Source organism: Chinchilla lanigera, unplaced genomic scaffold (assembly GCF_000276665.1).
Source record: "Chinchilla lanigera isolate Chin_1 unplaced genomic scaffold, ChiLan1.0 scaffold00019, whole genome shotgun sequence".
NCBI classification, from domain to species: Eukaryota; Metazoa; Chordata; class Mammalia; order Rodentia; family Chinchillidae; genus Chinchilla; species Chinchilla lanigera.
Genome location: NW_004955420.1, coordinates 18,630,391 through 18,653,557, shown reverse-complemented (window position 1 = coordinate 18,653,557; position 23,167 = coordinate 18,630,391). Strand labels below are relative to the sequence as shown.

The 23,167-nt window shown below is 37.8% G+C and overlaps 1 protein-coding gene across 3 annotated transcripts in view; it reads left to right on the top strand.

The window, feature by feature from the left end:
- Positions 1–20,975, top strand: part of Tprg1 (tumor protein p63 regulated 1) — a 220,450-nt gene extending 199,475 nt beyond the window's left edge. For all 3 annotated transcript variants that reach the window (XM_013513625.1, XM_005383239.2, XM_013513626.1), the window contains 2 exons: positions 7,214–7,367; positions 19,772–20,975. In XM_013513625.1, coding sequence (XP_013369079.1) covers positions 7,214–7,367; positions 19,772–19,966 — 349 coding nt within the window. In that variant the 3' untranslated portion in view covers positions 19,967–20,975. The remainder of the gene's footprint in view (positions 1–7,213; positions 7,368–19,771) is intronic.
- The last annotated feature ends 2,192 nt before the right edge of the window (positions 20,976–23,167 follow it).

Sequence of the window (23,167 nt, the reverse complement as noted above, 5' to 3'; positions counted from 1 at the left end):
TCCCCCTCTTGTCCTTACTTAGAAAAATCTTTTCAGTGTTGTTCCTATCTAAAGCTCTATAAGAAGGTGTAGCTCTTAGGGCCATTTTAGAAACTTTGCTGTTGATCCATTCTGAAAAAAGCAAATAATACAATTAACCAGGTAGAGCCCTACCTGGAGAATTAGCATAAGCACAATCAGGGGCTTCAAAAGGAGCCCTAGGCATAGCATCAAGTCAGATAGACTTTGGAACCATCTCTGCTTTTGATTTCATTCTTTGACCTGGTTATCTAATCTCTCTTCTAATAATTGCAGACCTTTTCAGACTATTTCAGACTGATTAGCACAGAAATAGCAGTTTTTTCCTAGGTCATTACAAACTCCTCCTTGTTGTGGAAAGACTGAATGGAAGCCTCTCCTATTTTGGAGGACAACTTCAGCAAGAGAGGCTATTTGGTCCTGTAACAATGACATTGTTTCACAAAAACCAGCCAGTGGCCTCAGCTAATTAATTTAGTCCCACTTACCTGGTGACTAGAGCAGTTGTTCCCATTCTGACTGAACCAACTAGCTCATCCCAGCCAAGATTGGTGTTACCTGGATGGCCCTTTTAAACCTGTGAGAGGATGTTCAGACCAGGACACATATTTTTTTCTCCCTTATATGCTTGTACTTGTGGTACAATAATAACAAGGCATGGGTGTCTTTTGGGATACTGTCCAGGAATGTTTTTACATCATCAGGACAGCAGAAATGGGTGTTTTTAGGGGCAGTCAGGCTCCCACCAGTAATGGATAACCTGAACACATGGAGGCATGACAAAGGTACCTGGTAGGGGGACAAAAACTACATTTCGATAAACAGGTAGAAAAGTCAAAACAGGGGCTGAGTTTTACATTGGTGTGAGCTTTTAGAGGAAGTACATATGTGGGAACTCCATAGTAAAAGGAAGGTACAGATTTAAGACAAAGGCAACAATCAGAAGCACCATCTGAGGAGGGGAGCTAATGTTTAGGACATTATGAGTAGACATTATGAGTAGCATATGTTCCATGTCTGGGGGAATTAGGACTGCCTCTTTTATTTTATTTTCATCTTGTTTAGGTAACTGAGGGGTGATGTTAAGGTGGTATGTTCCTGTCATCTTGGGGATTGTAGGCAAATGTAATCACTAGATGGTGAAGTATCTCCCTGGATTTTTCCTGTGGACGAGAGTTGTATACCCCAAGTTTGACCAGGATACCTCGAGGGATCACAGGGTTTGGTCAGAGAGAGATGCACTAGACTGCATCAGCATATACATTTTTGTCCTCTCCTTGCTTCAGACCAAAACTGAAAGGCTCAAGTGTCATTGAGACCCCTTTGATAGGAGGCTGTGGACACACATTTCCAAGAGGGACAGTTCTATTCAATTCTGGATCTGCAGCCTGTGTCTCCAGATCTGTCCCCAGGGAACAGATAGAAATTGAAGACCACCACACTATGTTCTGCTCGGGTCCTCCAGGCTCTTTTTGGCAAGAGAGCATCCATGTGTCTAGAATGGTAATAATTTGTCAAAGATCAAATCTGAGAATTACTGTGTTCTGTCCATTCCAGACTTTGGACTGAATTACTTCCCAGATGTTCGTCTTTACCAAGTGAAACTGGATAGGGACTTGAATTGGGTCTATTTGATTTTTCTCGGTTAAGCTGAAGAGAGCAAAAATCCAAACCCTAGCATTAAATTCAGGCACGTTAATAACAACAAACATTTTTTAGTTATAACTGATAGCCCTAGGCTTTTTTTTAAAAGAGGAGGACAGTTTAAAACAGCAAGTTCAATTAATAAAAACATGTACAGAGTAAGGAAATGAGCCTCACTGGTTGTCTTCCACCCTTCTGGGATGACTGTCCACAAGACCAAGACAAAATTTACAACCAGTAAGAGGATAGAGAGCATGAACCAACCTGGATGGCATACTATCAAGTATATATGGTAGGGAATGGAATGTCACACTTGGAATCCTGTCAACATTGTCCTCCAAGCTTCAGCCATGCATTGACCTGTCAGCATCCAGGGTGACAGGAGCAAGGCTTGAAGAGCATTGTGTCTTAGCATTATTTTCAGGAGAGTCGATTCATCCAGATAGACTTTCCAGCGATTGTACAGGTGAGCCTTTTTGACCCAAGAATGATTGATCCATGGCTGAACTTCTGCTGCTCTGACAGTTGTTGGTGCAGCCAAAATAATGACATAGGGGCCTCTCCAGGTAGGCTGCAAAGGTTCTTTCTTCCAATCTTTTATCCAAATCATATCCCCAGGGCTATATGTACGAGCAGGTGTATCTATGGGTATGGGCTTGTCGTTCAGCTATATTTTTGTGTATCTGAGAAGAAGGTCTTCCTGACTGTATTAAGTTGTTTCTGCAAGGTTATGTTACCTAGCTGATGTAAGTCTCCCTGGAGACCTCTAATTATGGTAGGAGGTCTCCCATACAAAACTTCAAAGATGTACACCCTGTGTGTCCTGGTGAACTTCAGACCTTGAGAAGGGCCAAGGGAAGTAAATCTATCCATGGTGCTTGAGTTTCTGGGTGATAATTAGTTAATATTGACTTTAATGTCCTATTTATTCTTTCAACTTTCTCAGAATTTTGTATGTTGTGTGTAAATTTTATTTGATTTTTACCTCTTTAGTCAGCTTTGGGGTTATTTCTACCACAAATGCAGGCCCGTTGGCAGTATTTCTTTAAAGTCTACTTGCAAATCTTCAAAAGGGGAAAGTTCAGCATACTGAATACCTGGTGGGGGTTTAGGCCCAGATGGGGGGCTCAGTCCTTGCACAGATTTGACATCTCTGACTATTAGAGGCATATATTGAGGTTAATTTAGGAATATAAAACTAATGTCTTAGAATTTGATTCATAGCAGTTTTTCCTCTACCTGGGGTGTCATAATGGTGCTTTACCCAAGCATTGGTCAAATTCTGAAGGTCAGTCATCTGGTATAGTCCAAGCACTGTTTGGTTCCACATGACCCCCTTCCTATTGTGTCCATTTATTTTCTTCCTTGGAATAGCACAGGGGCTCACTGCAAAAACTGAGGAGAGTATCAGGCGGGCATTTCTTGTCGGATTTTCAAATTCTGTTTAAAATCATTTGTCTGCAAAGTAGAGCCTTTTGCTGCCAATTCTGTATTTTCATCTGCCTTGTGATTTTCAAGAGTGATGGCATCTTTATTTCCTAGTGTCCTTTACAGTGGATAACAGCAACCTTCTTAGGCTTTCAAACTGCAGTCAGGACTTGAGAGATTTCATCCTTGTTTTTTATTTGCTTTCCTTCCACCATGAGACATCCATGTTCCTTGTACAGCATTCTGTGGACACGAACATGTCGCAAGTCAGTATAAATGTTTATTTTTTTCTTTTTCCCAGTTAAAAGCTTATGTCAAGCTCATAATTCAGTTTTGTGGAAGAAGTCTGGCTAAGAGCACTTTCTCTGTAGTAATGACAGCGTATCCAGCCTGACATTTCCCATCCTTAACTGAGCTACCTCCATCCATAAAAAGTGTGTACTCTGCATCAAACAAAGGATCCATCTATAGATCCAGCCAGCTAACAAAAAGCTCATCATTCAAAGCTAGACAGTCATGGTGGGGAGGGGGGCAATCTCAGTGAGCAAGAAGGTAGCTGGGTTGACAAGTTTAATCAATTAAAAAGTGGGCCAGGGATTTTCACAAAGCAGTCCTTGATATAGAGTAACATGTCCAATGGTGTCCCCAACTATTTACCAACTCCAGAAGAGCATGTGGGACTTGAACTGTCAGATTTTTTCCTAGGGTCAACTTGTCAGCTTCTTTAATCAGAAGGACAGTTGCTGCCAGTGCTCTCAGGCAGGGAGACCAGCCCTTAGCCACAGAGTGTACATTCTCTGACAAATATGAAATGGACCACTCCCAAGTCATTTGGATCAAAATCTGTGATGCCACATATGGAATCTGGAGGCTGTGTTATCAGAGACAGAGCTGGAAGTAAGGAAGTTGTGGCTGGGTGAGCATCTTGGGGCGATGAACGTAAGGAGGAGGCAGGTCAGACTCAGGGTCATCAGGCAGAACAGGATAGAAATTTTTTGGCTTCGGCTGAATATGAGAGCCTCTCTAACAGCCTTGTGGGTTTGTTTTGAACCAGGATATCTTTCTTGTCATGCAGGACATAGATGCAGAGCCAAGGTGGAAGGCTCTGACACAGGTTGAGCCAGGAGTCAATGTAGGGAAACTGGTCAGGATGGCCTCATCCATTGGACCTTGTCACTTTATGCCAGACTGCATGGACAGTTTCATCAAGTGTCCCTTCAGATGGCCAGTTGAGGCAAAGTTTTGGCCATTTAATTTCACAAAAGGCACAGAGCTTCTGAGGATCCATTTCACTCTGTAGTCATCAGAAAATTCTCTTTTGAAGTTTTTCAGCGTACAATCAAGGACCATAGGTTTACTCTGGCTTGCACTCATTCTGTCTGCTTACCATGTATGTTGTGTACCCTTGAATGAGTGCTCAAAAGGCAAAGGGTGGGTGTTCGTCTAGCGCTCATCAGCTCTGGCTGCTCCCCTCACAAGGATGGGAGTCCATTGGCATTTGGTGCACTCATATATACTCTGAAGCTGGTCAGAAACCCATTACTAGAGCTGAGTCACCTTTTAGCGTATGATGAGATGATAGAACCACAGAAACCTAACCCACTCAAGCTCTATAGCTCTGAGTTCCTGGAGGTGTCTTTCACCATGGAACACAGACAGAATGACCTATTGCTTTTGTCATCTGTCACAAACACTCACACAATCATTTAACAGCATCTCAAAGGTTAAACATTTCAACCCCCTACCCTTGAAGGTGTCCTTAACTAACAAGAGTGGATCAGGCTCCTTTTCTTCTTTAACTGATCAGGACTGATGGACTGACTGGGGTTCCTCTGGGAGTCTTACCTTATCTGATGTCCTGACCCAACTGTGTCATTTCCTTCCTTTTGGTCTGATGGGGGCCTCCAGTCAAAGCTTCTGAGGGGACTCCAAGAAAAACCTGGAGGGTGCACCTTCCCATTCAGGAGCCTGGAGAAGATTAAGAAAGAGGAATGATTCAGATTCAAATTCAGAATGAGAAAAAGAAAATGTTACTGGCCCATAATCACATAATAATAAGTGCCAAAAATCAACACTTAAATGCAAGACTATCAGACATTTTATTTGTTGCATTTTTACTCCATTCTATTAGGTCAGGCTGTTTCTCATTTAAGTACAAGTTAGTAGCATGAAGCAGTTCTGGTCTTATAGGCATGTATAGCCTCCATAAATGCTCTGAGGACACTTGACAGAAGAGAAGATGGTGGTGGATATCAAGTAACATAAAGCTCAATAAGTTGCACTTGTAGTCTTACCCCTGGAAAGGTTACTTAGGTTTAGATTCATCTTAGCGGTTTTTACCTCTTGAGTTCAGGAAAGATTGACTGAGTCCATATATTTGGGAATATAGCACATGTATGAGAAGGTTCTTTAATGCAATCAAATTGATTGGTTATTTAGAAATAGAGTCCTTCTTGAATTTCATGTTTGAACTTCATGTGAGATTTTTCAAAGGTAAAATACTATAATGTGCACCTATTAGAGAAGCTCTCCTGGCAGGTTTTCATCCCCTTTGGGTAAAAGTAAACTTGCATCCAGTATATAAGTTGACATATGAAGCAGTAAATAATTCTATTGTGCAAGTTGTTTTAATGGACTCAAGCCAAAATGTTCCATTAACCAACATGCATAGAATATTCATGGAGCTTAGGGTTTATTACCAAAACAGAGTAAAAGAAAGTACAGAAAGCTGATAAATGTTAGTCTAGCAGCTGAGATGAGTCTTAAAAGAAAACTTTAGAGGCATGCACAATATTTTTGTTCTTTTCCTCTGTCTTTTTCTTCTTTCTTTGTGAGGCACAAAAGATTAAGTACAAAAATGTTGAGTGTCAGCTTTCAAATATTATCATAAATCTGAGACCTGGGCAGCAGATCATACCAGGCTCTTTTCTTCCTTTGCCTTTGTAAGAAGCAGCTCAGGGATCAGCCAGTTATGGAATGAGCTATTCTATGTATATAGGTGAGAGTGTGTTTATACACATCTCTACGTGGAGAAACATTGAGAAACTACAATAGCATTCCCAAGGGAATCCTTCCTTAATACAGGAAGTGACAGCTTTGTGAAGCCACCAAAATTAAGCTCCGGTTTTTCATTCTAAAAATCCGGGGATTTAATTTCTAGCAGAAATGAGACCTCTGTGATGTTTTGTGGGTCTGCTTACAATTACGGGCAACTTAACTTTAAAGCCTGTTTAGTACAAGGTACCTGAGCTTGTCTTCACCTCCAGGTATCTCTGCTTTCAGAGATGTCTAAACCCACAAAATTTAAGTTCTGATGGATATCTAAAAGCAGAGGCCACAGAAATGAGTTTTGTAATTTAATGTAGCCACACTCCCCTGCTGTGACTTCTCTCTCTTTATTTGTAAACTTACTTTCTGTTACCCTGCACTTGAGTTGAGGGATGTCCAGACTTGGACATGTTGTGGATCAGGACTGTTGCTCTGATGGGTATGGACAGTCACTTTCTTTCTATAAACACTGACATATCCATTGTTATAGTTATACTGGATAAAATATGTGCAGAGAATAGAGGACCAGGACAGAAACTGAGGTCCTTGAATTAAGAAGCTGGGGATATTGAACTGATCATCATCCCTTTCAAGTATCATATATATGTCCCACAACTTGGAAAATCCTTAGTCTTCTCAGTCAGTGCTCTCATCTGCTTACTATTTTGTGGGAATTGCCACTATTGATTGCCATGTGATCTGCTTCCTTTTTGAGACCATCTCCCCCCTTAACTCTCTGTTCTCATCACATCTCTTTGATACCTCCAATTTTTTTTTAACTCCTACCATCAGAATATCAGCATGAAGTTATACATCTTTTCAGCTCTCCCCACTGTCCTAAGCACCAGGCTCTCATATTCATGTGAAATTCTCAACAGCACTTCAAACTTACTCTGTGAAAATAGCGTAATTCTTTTCTTCTCACCTCAATTATCTTGAACAATTTAACTAGATGGGCAGTAATCCTTTTATTTCAGCAGCAGTGTAAAGTCTAACTGAAGCATTACACTCCTTTTCCACACATTTTGTTTTACTCTGATGGAAATGGCTACTAATAAAAAACTCTTTGTCTTAGGAGACCTGGAGAAGGCATTAGGATCTACTGGGGAAGTTCAGAGGAGCAGTCCCTGTTGTCACGCTGGAACCCATGGTCCACAGAAGTTCCTTATGCTACCTTCACTGAGCACCCAATGATATACACCAGTGAGAAGTTCCTCAAAATTTGCAAGGTAGGAGGCAGCTTGAACATTACTCTTAGATTAGCTGTGCTGATGAAGCTATGTGTTTCTAGAACATGTACCATCAAAAAATTACAACCAGGACTTATATAGACAAATACTTTAATAGGTTTACACAACTTTTAAAGTGAGGAGTATAGTTTTTTTAATATATGAGTATATGTTATATTTATATTCATCATAACATGCTATATCATTTCCCCTTTTAGTGTAATATTGCTTAAAAATTGCAACTCTTATACTTGTCTGTTTGCATTTGTTGGAAACAGGGTGTCTTAAATTTTCATATAACTAAATCTGAATTATGTTGTTCAGGGAAGAAATATGGGATTAAAGTATGAAAGTGTGTTTAGCCAGAAATGGCACTGTGGCCAAGTTTGATTAAGTCAGTTCTCTCTTTAGGCCTTCGTAGTCTCAACTCTAAAATGGATACGGTGGCCACTGCCTTACCAGTGTAAGGTTACATGGGATAACATGACAATAAATAGTTCATAAAGTGTAGAGCAATTATTATTATTTTAACATCTTCAAATCTCATCTTTTAAAGTAGATTTTAAACTCACTGGGGACAGAAACAATCCTTTCTACTATTTCTTATTTCTCCCAGGTATCTAGTTAGAGAGGAGACACTTTAGTCAGAAAGTGGATCTGAAAATGTGATGAAAGATCAAACTTTATATTTTTGACAAAACCAAATGCACACATAACATGTACTTACAGTCTTCAAATGCTAATGTTTTGTCCTTTCCATGTTTATCTTCTGTCATTCACTTCATATTATAACTCTCTTGTATATAAATTCAAAACTCAGCAATCTACATCTAAAGTCTTTCTTTGATTTGATAATATACATTGCATTTCTGGCGTTATTTTTATTTTATTTTATTTATTTATATTTTGTTTTTGTTTTGAGACAGGGTCTGACTATGCAGTTCAGGCTGACCTTGATCTCATTTTGTAGCCCAGGCTGGTCTTGAATTTGCAATGATCCTCCTGCCTCAGCCTCCTGAGTGCTGGGATTACAGGCATGCACCACCATGCCTGGTTTTTGCATTATTTTAAACACATCTATTCATACAAGCATATGGGTTCATGGGTGCAAGGAAATAATTTTAATTGGTAAGTCTCTGGTTTTAAAAAGAGTTTGAAGCACCATTTATGAGACTGGAGGATAGATGAGGTCTTAACTTCCCCTAGAATATGGACGAGGTTGGCTTGAATGCTTTCGACTCCCAGGAAAAGTCAATAGTCTCTCAAAATGTATTCAGATGGCCTCCGGGGCTTATATGATATCATGGCTTATCTCTGGCTTTTAGTTATTGCAGACACTAAATAATTTCAGTGTAAAGATCATGTTGCTACATTTCATGTGATATTGCTATTTCACAATCCCTCAACCAAAGTGTCAACATCAGCTTGCACCCAAAGCCAACAAAATAAAATGAAAATGAAGAAGAACAATATAACACTTACACAAAGGCATTTATGTAAGGCTAGACTCATTGAGGGTGTCAGAGATAGAGTGAGAGTTTCTATTATACTAACACCCCTAACTGCAAAGGCCATACCAGATCTCCCTGTTTTTAAAAGTCTTTATGAGTAATAATATTCTTTCTCATCATTCCATTATCCTCACTCTTCTAGTCTGCTTGCCCCTCCCAAATTTTTGTGTTTTTTAAAAAAATTATTATTAATTATTCAGGAAGTTCATATTTCTTTTTTTAGCATCTATTAATCCAAATTGAAGAGCTCAGTAATGTTTCTCTTCAAAGACGTTTCCTCCTTCAAAGAAAACCTGACTTTAACTACTAAAATAATATTTATATCTTTATGTAATTTGTATATAATTTTGATAATATTTTATTTCATTATAAATCAAAATGAATTCTTACTATCTTAATCATGGTTACATCCATGACTTCCTAGGCCAAATTCTGTGCTCTTTGTACCTGGCACATTAGGTACTTACCCTATTTCTGTGCTATGCTTTGTTGGAAGAAGTTCGAGGTGAAAGAGTAAAGAACAAATTCTGTGGACTTCAGAGAAATACTGCTGTCCTATTCTAGTACCTGGTAGTGTACTATTTATTCTATTATATATAAGTACATTTGCACAAATTTAAAAAGAAAATGAAAGGTAAAATATCAAAGGAGTATGGAATAATTATTCCACAAGTGATCATGAACTTAGTAGACTAGAGTGCTGAGTTTTGCCCTAGTGAGCCCAGTCTCAAAGGCTAAAAGGGAAATAATAGTCATGTAACTTTATTGAATGGAAGTAAGAAACATAGTAGGTGTGTGTGTGTATACCCATGCACAGATGCATGCACACATGTGCATCTGAACACAACAAACGGTTGGTCACTTGGTTAATTGGTCTTTAGTCAACTAAACCCCTTTTTGGATCTGGTACATGTGTCTCATTTAAGATTTTTTCTTCTTAAATTATTAATCCAAAGTCTTGCTTTTTTTCTTTCTTGGCAACAGTCTAGTGCTTTCGTTTGCCAAGTTGATTCTTATTCAAAAGCCACCCCAAGTCCCAGCTCCTAAGAAAACAAATGATCCTCACCTGTGATATGAGATGATGAGTACTTTGATCCAGTTCTTGGAGACCTAGTTTCTCTTTGTTGCTGGTTTTGATGTCACAATATTATTTGTGTTTAGGATATTTTCCAAGAGAAGCTTTGATTAAGGCTCTATTATATTGATATAAAATAATAAATAAGAAGAAAGACAATTTAGGGATTTAGAATTCCTTTTATGTGAATATTTGCATATAACATAAGATTTTAAAAGGGTGTTACAAATTGTTTTTTCATTTCTCTCATGAATTAAATGGGCAAATAAAAGAGTATGGAAGAAATGCAGAGCAAAATCAAATTTCTGCACCAATTAAATTAATTTAACAGCCTTATTGTACAACAAGGGAGAAGATAATGTGGAATTGAGTTACTCAATAGGAGAATTTTCAAATTATTTACAATCTAGTGGAATAACTTATTATTAAAATGCTCAAACTTGTTTTTATCCAGAGCCTTTTATTCTATAGCACCTACAATCTCTTTAATAACAAACATTTTCTGACGTCTACAAAACACAAGTATTACGATTGTTGCTAAGGACACAAATATAAATGAGACAAGATTCTTGCTTTTCTGCAAGGTACTGTTCAACAGAGAAGGCAGATAAAAACACAAAGATTTTAAAAGGGAATGAAACAGAAGTTTAGATCAAGTGGAAAGGAATAGCGGTACCTGAAAGTATATAATGTTCAAAGAGTAATTATCTAACTAGAGCTTAATCCTATAAAGTCCCCCACTATAATTATAATATCTTAAATAAAAGATACAAGAGCCTAAATCAAGTTAAGGGCAGTAATAGAGGAAAAGATGAGGAAATTTTGTATCATTTAACATGGAATTAATAAAATCAGATAATGACAGCATATAAAGGATTTGGGAGAAAAAGTCAAAGATGCAATAATTTCTGACTTGAGCAGATGGTAACTTCACTAACTTAATTGGAAGAAACTGAAATAATAGTATATTTGGGAGTTTGGTTTAGGTTAGTTTAGGACATGATAAATTTGTGGTTTTTTGGTACATAATTTGCTTTTGTTAAAATTTTAAAGATAAAAGAACAAAAACATCTTAAGAAACACACATACGTTTAGAAAATAACACAAAGACAATACAAGCAGTACAGAATCTCAGACAAGGTGATAGGAAATTAATAATGGTTGTTGTATTACATACTGATATCTTCAATTTGTATACTCAGATAAATAGCTAACATAGTTGTACTACTGACTTTTATTGTTCTGTTGAAAGGAACAGTTCATGTTTAAGTGTAGGATACATTAAGTTTGAAGCATTCACAAGATGTGAGCTTGAGCTATCAGGCAGTTAGAAATTTAGATATGAAGCTCAGCAGAGAAACCTGAACTGATGATAATAGGTTTCAGATCACAGAGCATCAGGCCAAGCTTGAGTTCTGGGGCTGGTCAGGACCATAACCAAGGAAGCGGCATTAGTGGACACAGTTGTATTTATTTATACTACCACTAAGTCCCTTAGCATTGATTTATATAATCAGTATCAAATTTTTATAATATGAGGTCAAAATACATTATTTCTCTTTTTATTCATCATATCAACTTTACACCACTTCCACATCTGGCAAGCATGGTAGTCACATGGCTTCTCTCCAGATAAATTTATTTATCTCCCAGCCTAACCAACCTTTTCTAATCTGTACACACGCATAGGTTGCTTTGCTCATGTGCAACAGATGTTACAATGTAAAGTAATGGGGTTTCCTTGATACAAATATTACTATTAGAAGACATAAACATAATCTCATATGCTATTATATAACAGTACTTTATATTTGTTAATTACTGTGTGAATAATATTTTTATTTAACTCAACTCACGAGAACTTTGTAGGAATAGGATAGCTTTCTTTATTTTAAAAGTTGTAATGTTTGGTACAGCTTTACCAACTGTACCTGTCAACATTATTCTCTTGCTCGGTGGCTACTCTGTGAGGCAGGTAAGGCAAGGATAGGCTGATTTGGGGTGGCATTTTTTTTATTACTATCTGTCAAAGTTGATTATTTTTCAGCAGAGTTTTATTTTGAGGGAAAGACGGTAGCTATGCACCTACCTCTGATTTGCTATTACTCGGAGAAATGGGCATAAACCTGAATGAATTCTCATTCTCTTATTCTCTCTCTCTCTCATTCCTATGTCTGTGTGTGTGAGAGACAAACTATGCGTATTCACATCCATTGATATGGTAATAAGTAACATTATGTATTTCACTCTATCTCAGGTCTCCTTAGTTGTTTCAACCATCCAACCACTTTGTAATTGTTAGCCTCATCTTCACCTTTTTTTTAATCATCACTTTTTTGACTTTTAGCATATGGGAAATTTACTTCTAGGAATAATTAGTGACCTGAGCCCAAAGCAGGTGAATAAATGGTGAACGAATTAGGGATGCTTTATAGAAACCAGTGTAATCCAGAGTGACTTTTTATGCCAATATTTACAAGTGGGTCTTGACAGTGGATCCATATATTAGAATTCAAATTTACCTTTACATTTGAATCCTTGGTTTCCCCTCAATTCATTGAATGCACCTCTGGATTGAGTACTATGTGATGGTCAAGGTGCTGAGAAGGAGAAAGTAGATTTAAGAAGGAGATGCTAAGAAGGAGAAAGTAGATTTGGCTTCGAGATGCCTGTGATATAAAGGGAGGAGGAGGCAGAAGGGTGATTAACAAATTATTTTTTAAATTTGTTAAGACTGCTAATGGAGGAAGTCACAGATATTATGGGAGCCAACAAGAGGTAACAGACAACTCCAAAAGTTAACAGGTGTGAGGACATTTGATGTGAAGCTTAAGGTATGGGTGATCTAAGCATCAAAGAAAGTGAGAAAAGACATTTTAAGTAAGGGAAACATGATTATAACTTTAAATTACAAGGGCATATGAAATATTCTTGGGTAAAGAATAGTTCAGCTTAGAGTTTAAATTGCGTGTGTGTGCGTGTGTATGTGTGCATGTAGGTGTGTGTTTGTGTTTGTGTGTGGCTACGTGTTCAGAGAGGAGAGTCTTGGGAGGTGGAATCCACAAGAGTGGAAATATGAGTAAGTGGAAACCTCCTGTGTAGGAAAGAAACTTCTTCTTACTTCTCTCAATACACTTGAAATTGCTTAAATTATTGTGTCTCTTTAAAGATAATCCCGGTTAAAATGTGATACATATATAATCGGTAATATAACTTTCCAAGTGGTTCCAAGTGTTCTCCTTTGGATGGACTTGCCTTTTGGGCCTGGGTGCTTCCCTGTCTCTACACAGGGAGGTTAAAACCTGTAGCCTGAAGGCTTGGAAACCGGCTCAGCTGAGGAATGTGGGCCTGCAGGCATGAAACCTGGTCTCTTTGCCCAGTGTAAACAGGAAGCAGGGATGGTTGTAATAAGGAAAAATGAGACTCTGGGCACTGAACTGCTGGCAGACAGCACCTGAAGCAAACAGAGGCCCAGGCACTCAGCTGGTAAATAATTGCTTAAAGTCAAAAAGAGTATCTCCCCCAAGCCCCAAGCCCCAAGCCCCAACCCCTACCCTCTGAGCACTGCTGTATTTCTCCCTAAGCAGCAGCCAGCCTCTGTGTAACTGGAGTTGTTAAAATCTGACCCTCTGTTTTTGTGACTGGAATAAAAGAGGGAGCCAGAGGTGGGTGTATAAAAGCTTTTAGAGAGAAGTTATGCGGCTGGTGGCATTCATATCAGATGACAGCGTTCCTGTCACACAGATTGAGTTCAGGTGCTTGAAATGCTCAAGAGCTGGCTTGGGGACTTGGTCTTTGTCTGCCTCTCCTTGCAGGCACTGCTTTTCTGTCTTTAACAGGAAGTCCCCCTTGGAAAGTACGCCAGAATGACTGGAAGCGAAGTGCATCTGACTCTAGTGAAATGCCAAGTTCACTGAGTATGAAATAGTGTCAACTTTTTTGTTTCCAGCACTTACATTCTGAGACCATGGAGGATTCTCTTAAAAGGGAGTTTAATGAGGTCTGAGGAAGCATTCAATAATCCAATTTAGTATACATCGATCCACGAAAAGTTATCTTGATAAACCACGGGGTGTTGCCAATGAAAATACTGTGATTAAGGACATTCTGGCTTTCGGGAGACCATGGTGTGATGATAATGATAATAATGCTGATGATGTCAGTGTTGAAATACTTGATAGATATTGATTATTGGCCAAAAGCTTTCTAATATCATTCCAGATTCCAGGCTTATCTCATCCTACTTCTTAAAAAGTGAACACACGGGCATATACAAAACACAGACACAAACACACACATACACACACAGCTCATAAATAAACCCTGTAGTTGATTTAATCTTTGCATAGCATCCTGCGAATTTGACACTATTGATAATGCTTTTATAGAAAGGAATTATAAAATTCAGAGAGGCTGAATAAGTTGCCCAAGGGCACACAGCCAGTAAGTGCCATAGTTGCAACCTAATACCACATCTGTCTGTTCGCAATACTCGTGTTACATCAATGCTATTTGACCTTTAGTTCAGCAGTTCTTAAGAGGAAGAAATTTTTGTCCCAGGGGGCAGTTTGGCAAGGTCTGGAGACATTTTTGATTCTCACACCTGGAAGAAAAGTGGCCCTAGTATCTGACAGACAGACTCTACAGATGTTGTTCAACATCCTAAAATGCAGAGGACATTCTTCCCCATAGCAAAGAATTATCTGGACCCGAATAGCAATAGTCCTACGGGAAACAAAGTTTGGTTTCATTATATAGACAATCTCAGGTAGAGCTGTACTTAGGAAATAGAATGATACATCTGAGCGAAGATGTAAGTTACAAGCAAGAAAAGAGAAGACTAATTTTTAATTGGAGTCTGTTATGAGTATGAAGGGATTCTTGGAGTGATAGGCTTTGAGTTTGATTTTGAAACAGCAAGAGTAGAGTGGGCAATTTAAATCTTTGTGGACTGGTTTATGGGATGTCTGAGCTAAAGATTCCCAGGCAGTGTTAGTTTAATCATCTTCATTTTAAAAATAAAATTTTACTCAGATTCTAAATATCTGAAACAGATAAAAATAATAAAGGACTGATGGGATTGTAGAGAGAGAAGCAGTTCACCTGCTTGGTTTTTGCCTTTTCTCCCACATTCTCTCCCCAACCCTTGTCCCGGCACTGTCACAATAGCTCCTTCTTTTCAAAGGAATCTATGTTTAGATGTTGAATTATATGTAGTCATTGAACTATGAAGAACTGTAATGTTCTGAGGAATATGGTTTTCAATTAAACGCTTTCTCTTTTTTTTTTTCTTTTTTTTTCCGGTACCAGGGATCGAACTCACGACCTTGTGCTTGCCGGGCCGGCACTGTGTTGCTGAGCTAAATCCCCAGCCCCTAAACGTTTTCTCTATCCTTTTTGAAAATGAGAAACATTACCCTTTGTCTAAGTATTAGAATTTTAATACTACATTTTCATACATTGGAATTTGCAGTATCAACTATAACAGTAACGTTAGATAAGGAGCTGTGACTCCAAGTCTTTGCTTAGGAGCTTATTGTTATTTAGTGTTAGGCAAATCTCTGAAACACTTGAACCAGGAGTTTTCCCACTATGTTGACTCAAATATTTAGTCTTGTTCAAGAAGTTCTTTTAAAAAATTTTTACTCCCTACCTTATACCTTATCTTGTTTAGATCACTGACTTCATTTTATAAATATTCATGACTTCTAGATCTGTGATTATTATTATTATTATTGAAATTTTAACCATAACCATGAAATCTTCATCTCTATATTTCCTCATCTACCCGGTTGCCTAGTAGAAAGTCAGTAAGAGGCTTACCTGTTAGACAACTCAAATAGCATGCCTAAATGGAGTCTTCCATTCCTGTACCTCAATATTTCCAACCTCTGTCTCTCCTAGGCTTCCCCAACTCAATAATGACATCACTGGCCACCCAGTAGATCAGATGAAAACTCTAGGTATCACCTTTGATTTCTCTCTTTCCTTCAACCATAACAATTGTAACGCCAAGATCTCTGGTTCTATTGCCTCCAGCATATCCCTAACTTAACCAGGTCTCATGTTCTCTGCTACTTCTCGTCTTCTCAGTCCGGGTCTAAACCACAATTACGTCTTGCAAGGATGAATGACGTGACTGCCAAACTCACCTGTGTTTCTGCTCCCATTCTCGACTCTCACAGCATTCCAGTCTTGACCCCATATGGCAATAGGATGATTTTGTAAAAGTAAAAAAATCATACAACATTAAATTTCTCTGCAAAATCACTACAAAGATTCCACACCTAATGCCCAAGACCATCCTGAGTCAATTCAGCTGAGCGTCCCCACTCAAACTGACAATTGATTAACCACTACACCTGCTATCCAGCCCTCGCTAATGTTAGTATCTTACATACTCATGATATATTTATCAATATCTAGGAATGAAACGTTGGGTATAATACTATTAACAAAATGAAGATTGTACTCAAATTTTACCATTTTTCCAGCCCTAATGTAGAGTGAATCCAGTCAAGGACCCTACAAAACATGTAGTTGTTGTTTCTCTTTTTCTTTTCCAGTCTGTTACACCTTCCCAGCCTTCCTTTTACCTTCATGACCTTCTCACTTTTGATAAATTCTAGGAAGTGCTTTTGTATTTCAGCTGTGGTTTTCTTGATGTTTTTGAATGATTACATCGAGGTCAGCTTTTTTGGCTCAGGTACTACAGAAATGAAATATTCTTTCATCCCATGATACTATGGCTTCATGATGTCTCTGTGTTTGATTACTAAGGGTCTTAATCTCCATCACTTGATAAAGATGGTATATGCTGTGTTTTCCCACTGCAAACTTATTCTTTTTCCCTTTATACTTGGTACGTATCTTGTAAAATATTCATTGAGCTCAACTATATTTTTTGAAATTGTGGGTCCTGAGAAGAATTGAATATATTTTGGCATCCAGGAAACACTTTGTCATCCGGAGTCCTTCTATGATGTATTCTTGAAAATTAGTACTCAAAATATGACCTAAGAGAAACTAAGACTTTCCAACCTATAAATAATAATAATATTTATATCTGTAAATAACATGGTTTAAAATATTTTCTCATACTTCATTTGAATTCATACTATTATTTCCTCATTTTCAGATGAGTAAGCTAAGAGTAGGGGATATTAAATGTTTTTTTTTTGTTGTTTTTTTTTTTTTTCCCCAAGGACTCACCACCAGTAACTGGTAGGGCAAGAAACCATACCTGGCCATCTTCCTCTTTCTCACTATATACACACTGACAGAATGGACATAGCTAGGTGGCAGTGAGCTCTGTTTCAATGAAAATGTCTGTGTAGAGAAAGAAGTTGACTTCTTGCTAAACACATGGAAAGGGAAATTAGAATACTCAGTGAATTGTTGAATTGATATACTTTGAGAACATTTCTGATACTGAGATTTCATGACTTTTAAACATAGTAATTGAGGGTCCATCTTGTTAATTTGTCCTTCCCTTCTTTTTTTCCTCTTTTAGCAGTTGAATGAACAACATTTCCAACTGCTTGCCTTAATTAACTAAAGCCCTGGTGAATTTCACTGAAGGGAAAAATGTTCTGCACCACAGATGTTTTCTCTCCTGAATCCCCAAAGTGCAGGTCCATAGTTTGCTCCAATGAGTGACACTAAATTCTGGATCCCTGTCATAGTCTCACAGAGGATACTAGGGCTGAGAACTAGTAACAAGAGGTACTATTTGTCTGTCTTTGCTACTATGGCCCCAAACTCATGAAGAACAAGCAAAACCTACTTGTTTGTTAGATTCATTATCCTTAATGAAATCAGTCTATTTCAAAGATTGCTTTGATATTATCCAATTAGGTGACTATTAATTTGAGGACAAATACAGAAGAACAAATACTTCAAATTACTTTGGAATCCCATAGATATTGGATTATTCTGGTAAACTGTTTTTTATGAAAGTCACTAATTTTCTTTTTATTTCTAATATTATCTTAATAACCATCACTTTCAATTCCTCTTTTAAAGAAAGGCTAATGAAAGCTCTAAAAAGGGAACTGAGTGTACAATGCCACACCACTAATCTATTTTAGATGTTTCTTTCTTTCTTTTTTAACTTATAGATTAGGTCAGCTAATAAAGACAGCTAGTAATGACTGACAAAGGTAGTTAGTATTGATAAGGGAAAGAAGCCTAAAATGAAAATGTGGTTTGCTCAAGGACAATTTGGTACATAATATAAATTCAGAATAAAGCTAACAAGAAAAATTAGAATTGTGGTGAAAGAATACAGGTTTCTCCTACTGGGACTCATTGAACTAACAACACAGGCTAACACTCGTGGGTTGATGTTTTAAAAGCCAAAACTGACTTCCTCATGGAGAAATGGGAAAAAAAATAATTGCTTTAAACAGAATGCTTAATCATTTGTACTGAACTTGGAGTGAAATCAAAGAGTTTTCATTTGAATTAATGGGTCAGTTGTCTAAGAAATAGGTTTGGGTACTGTTGGGATTAGGTCCTTATTCCTAATGCTTTTTTCTAAACTATGATGTAGGAAGTACACTGACAGTGGGTAATTCAGTTATCTTTTGTATTTCTAACATGTTTATGGTGATGTAATTTTTAACCTAATACCTAGGTTTTCATTAAAAGGAAATAATATATCTAAAACAAAGATATGAAGTTTCCTCATCTATATCTTTACTTGCACAGTACTCGTCTTTGAAAGGCTTCCTCAGTCACATTCCTCCTTTCATGGCAAATGAAGAAATCCAAAGCAATATGGCTTAACCCCAAAACTCTTTTTTTTTTAAGTAGAAAAAGCTTATCCAGTAATTCAATTCCAGGATTTGGTAGTATAAAGGACTTAGTAGTATAAATGATTAGTAATTTAAATGACTTTGCTAAGAAATCGTCTTCCTCCTTGTCTTCATTCTTTCCGTCTTCCCTGGTTTTGAGCTTAGTCAGGTTCGCTGTGTGTGACGGGGTGACCACAAATACTTTCAAGCTTATAGTCTAAGAGTTCGGCTGCCACAGGAGTCTTGTGCCTATGCCTGAATCCATCTTTTTTGACCAGAGAAATAGATATTTCTTATTGGTTTGGCCTGAATCATGTACTAACATGCTAGTGTCACTTAAACTACCCGGATGAGCCAAGTGGAAGAGGGTGGATTTCTTAAGGAAAATTGAGATACTTCAATCAGAAGAAGGATTTCAAATGGTAGGAAGAATGCTGCCTGGAAAATCAGCACTTGTCTATTAGAACCTCTTTAACCTGTTGAAATCCTACCAATCCTAATCCTTTAAGGATTGTCTAGAGTCTTCCTTTGAAGTCATTCCTGATCTTCCATCTATGCATGATGTCTCCCTCTTTTGTATTTCTTTACCATTTTATGCCTCTTTTTGCTGCTTATATTAGGGAACTGTGTGTTATTATCATAACTCACCTCTTATATTCTCTTCTCCGTTGTCTCTGAGGGCAGAGAAGATATCTAACTTGTATTTAAATCTTCAGCAGTGCCCCAACCAGTGTCTGATTCATAATAGACTATCAGCAAGTATTTATCAAATTGCTTAATATTATACAAGTTATGAATAATGAAAAATAAACAAGACAAGGCAGATAATTTTATTATGTACATAATTTATTAACTGATTAGTGGATTGAAAAGGCAAACAAGCAATGTTAACTAGCCATTTATGTGTTAAGATGTGTAGCCTCAGGAGAATGCTCAACTTTTGTGAGGACTCGTAGAGCTGGATGTTGCTGGACCTATTCTGCACTCACTAATTCTGTTCTTTCTCCTTTTGTTCTTCAGTTGACTGGGTTCATGTCTAAGCTTGTTCCAGCGATCCAGAATGCCCAAAAGAATTCCAGAGGATCTGGAAGAGAAAAGGAACTGACAGTGTTAACTCAACCCATTTTGATTGAGACCTACACGGGGCTAATGTCATTTATTGGAAACCGCAACAAACTCGGCTATTCCCTCGCTCGTGGGAGTATTGGTTTTTGAGCCCCCCCTTTTTTTTTCTTAGTATATACATGCATCATACATAGATATTCCACTATTGAAGGTGTTTGTTTCAGTCTGCTATGTTTTTGCACTGAAACAGTTCGTTACATTTGAGGAGTCCTACAGGACTTTGAATATATTTAGTGTCTCAGGAAATCTGAACGCTTGATTAGGCTGGTAGATCCGCATTTCAGGTCTCACACGAGAATAATCAATTTTCCTTAGAAACAGAAAATAAACACTGCTGAGCTCATCAAATTATGTCTTCAAATGAGTTTCTGATCGTAAACTCGAGAAACACGTGGTAGGTTCTTGCTTCTCCCGGTCTTTAAATGCAGACATTTTCCAGGTCGTGGTCTTTAGCCCTCTGATCCTGATTTATTTGCTCATTAGCTTCTCATTGTCTCTGTAGTTTTAGCTACTACTTTTATGCCTATGACTTTCAGATACATAAACCCATTCCCAACATTACTTCCAAGATTCAGTTTTGCAATTTTGTCCGACAATCATCCATATGTTAGAGTTTCAAAAACCTCTCAGATTCAGAATCTCCAAAATCCTACAGCTCTTTGTGACATGTTTATAGTCTCCTTCATCCATTCCTGAAGTCCATCATTTCTGATTTGTCAAAACTCCTTGCCAAATATATCCCACATAGTACCATAATGGTATGAAGCTTAACATTGTACCCTGGTATAGCTGACCTCTAGAATAGCTCGCCAAAGGCTCATGTGCTCAGAGATGAGACTTTTGGAAGGCCATTGGATTATGAGAGCACCGTAGCTGACTTGCTGTTAAGAGGAGAAACCTGGTAAAAGCGGGTCTTGGAGGAGATGACCCAAGGGTATATCTCCCTCTCCAGCTCCTCCCTTCCCTCTGTTTGCTTCCTGGCCACCATACTGTGAGCAGTTTTTTGTCTACCATATCTCTCTGCTATGGCTTTTTTGCCTTGGAGCTACATGACCATGGGCTGAGACAATGAACCAAAATAAACCTCTCTTCTTTTAAATTGTGTGTGTCCTGTATTGTGTTTCAGCACTGAGGAAATTACTAAGACAAACCCACTGTCCAGATATCAAATTTAAAATTCATTTTTATTTCAACATTTTTCATATTCTTCTTCTCTCCATTCTTACATCTGTAGCATTGGATTCACTTTTTAACTAGGCGTACTTCCTTGTTACCATAGCCTTTTAATTGGTGTCCCTATTTCAAGGCTAGTTCAAATCATTATGTAGTTGGCAGTCAGATTCCTGAAGCTCAATTTGATCTTATCACTCCTCTATCAAAATTTTTCAGTGGCTCATTTCCTCTTGTAGCTTGTTTTTCAAGCATATTTTTCAATTGTAGATTTTTTTCCTTCTAATGAAATCTTGAGTTGAAGCCTAATTATATAAAAAAGAAAAGAGTAGGACCATTGTGTTTGAAATAGGGATGGGAATGTCACTGGACTCTTACTCCACAGGTTCGGTTTGGAACATCCATGGATCTCAGAGGGTTTTGAGGGCTGTGTTCCCAAAATGCTGTCCTACTTAGTTTTGCCCCATCACTCTTTTTCCTTTTATTTCATGTCTGTGTGTCTCTGTGACTTAGATCTAATGTTCAGTAACCCAAGAGAGTATACTATCTGTTCTCATCTCTTTGGGATTCTTTTACTTTTTATTTTAAATCCAACTTTATTTGCATTGATTCAGAAAAGAAGCTTTAAATATTGATCACCATAAATCAAATGTTATCAAAGTAAGCCTTTTGGTTTTCCCAAGACCCCACACTGAGATATTTTGCTTGATATTTGAGTTGAAAATTCTAGCTCACTTATTTATTCATTCATTTGTGGCTTGAAAGAAGTGTTTTTTTTTTTGGGTTTTCTTTGAAAAGCTTACTTCTGCAATGCTGAATATTTGTTCTCTGATACAGTCACAAACACCTGTATGACGTAAGCATTCAGAACAAAAATCTTGAGTAGCTCTGTTTCATTTTGTCCTTATTTACTTACCTTAATATTCTCTTTCTTCCCCCTTGCTCTCTTCCACTACACCCCCTGCCCCTTGATGCTAAATATTGTTCTAGTCCTCAAGGCAAGGAACTTCTATTCACACTGTGAAAGGAAATGTTGAAATCCTTAGCTGTCCTGTCAACAGCAGTGGGATGAAAAGTCCTAGGATTGTTTTGGCTCTGGATCTGAAGCAGGCATTATTGGCAAGTTGTTATATTATTGCTGCCCAAAAATCTCCATATGCCTTAAGATAGTGGCATTTGCTGGCAAAAGCCTCTGAAATGTCCTGCACATTCTTTGGAGTTACCATTTAAGGGTCACCCTGACAATTGACTTCTCTGCACATTTGTTCCTCTTGTAATCTAAGCCAGACCATTCCCAAATGACCTTCTAAAGGACATAATTCAGCATCGCCCAGGGAAGGTACTCAGGATGGAAGAGCAAGACATTTTCCGGCCCTGAGACCCAGTCTATCACAATAGTATAAGCCTTTAATGGAGCCAAAGCAGTTCCGTATGAAGAAGCATGAAGTAAAAGCTGACCTGAGAACTGTCTTTACTCCTCATAAAGACTATTTTTATTGAGATCTAGAAAGCAGTACTGTGACCAGAGGGTAAGAAAATTAGATACAATATTTGGATAGTAGGTCAAGATTTAACAAAAAAAAAAAAAAAAACCCACAAAAGATAAAAAACAAGCTTCTTTCAGGAGGAAAGAGTTACTTCCTGGAATACTGAACCCTCATCCATTTGACATGTTCAGGAAGGAAATGCGAAAGTGGATATTGTGAAATTCATTGCTGTATTAAAATATTTGGGGAGATTATATAATACTTTAAGGCTGGTGACCTTATGATTCTCTAAATAATTGTTGCTGAATGTTTACACAGTTAGACATTTTTTTTTCTTTTGGAAAAAACTGCCACAGTCACCTGGCATCTTGAAAAATTATCTTAACTTTCCTAATGTTTAAGATTCTCGTATCTAAAATGGAGATGAGAAAACTTCTGCCCATTCGATGAAGATCTTTTGAGGGCTCAACAACATAAGATCAGATTCATCTATTACCTGTGAAACACTGAACGACTATCTCTGGAGTGATGTGACTTCGTATCAAAACATGGGGAAACATCCCAGGCAATGAGATTCAGTCCCTCCAGGTCTTGTTCCTGGGTGATCATGAACCTACTGCCTATGATTTTCTCT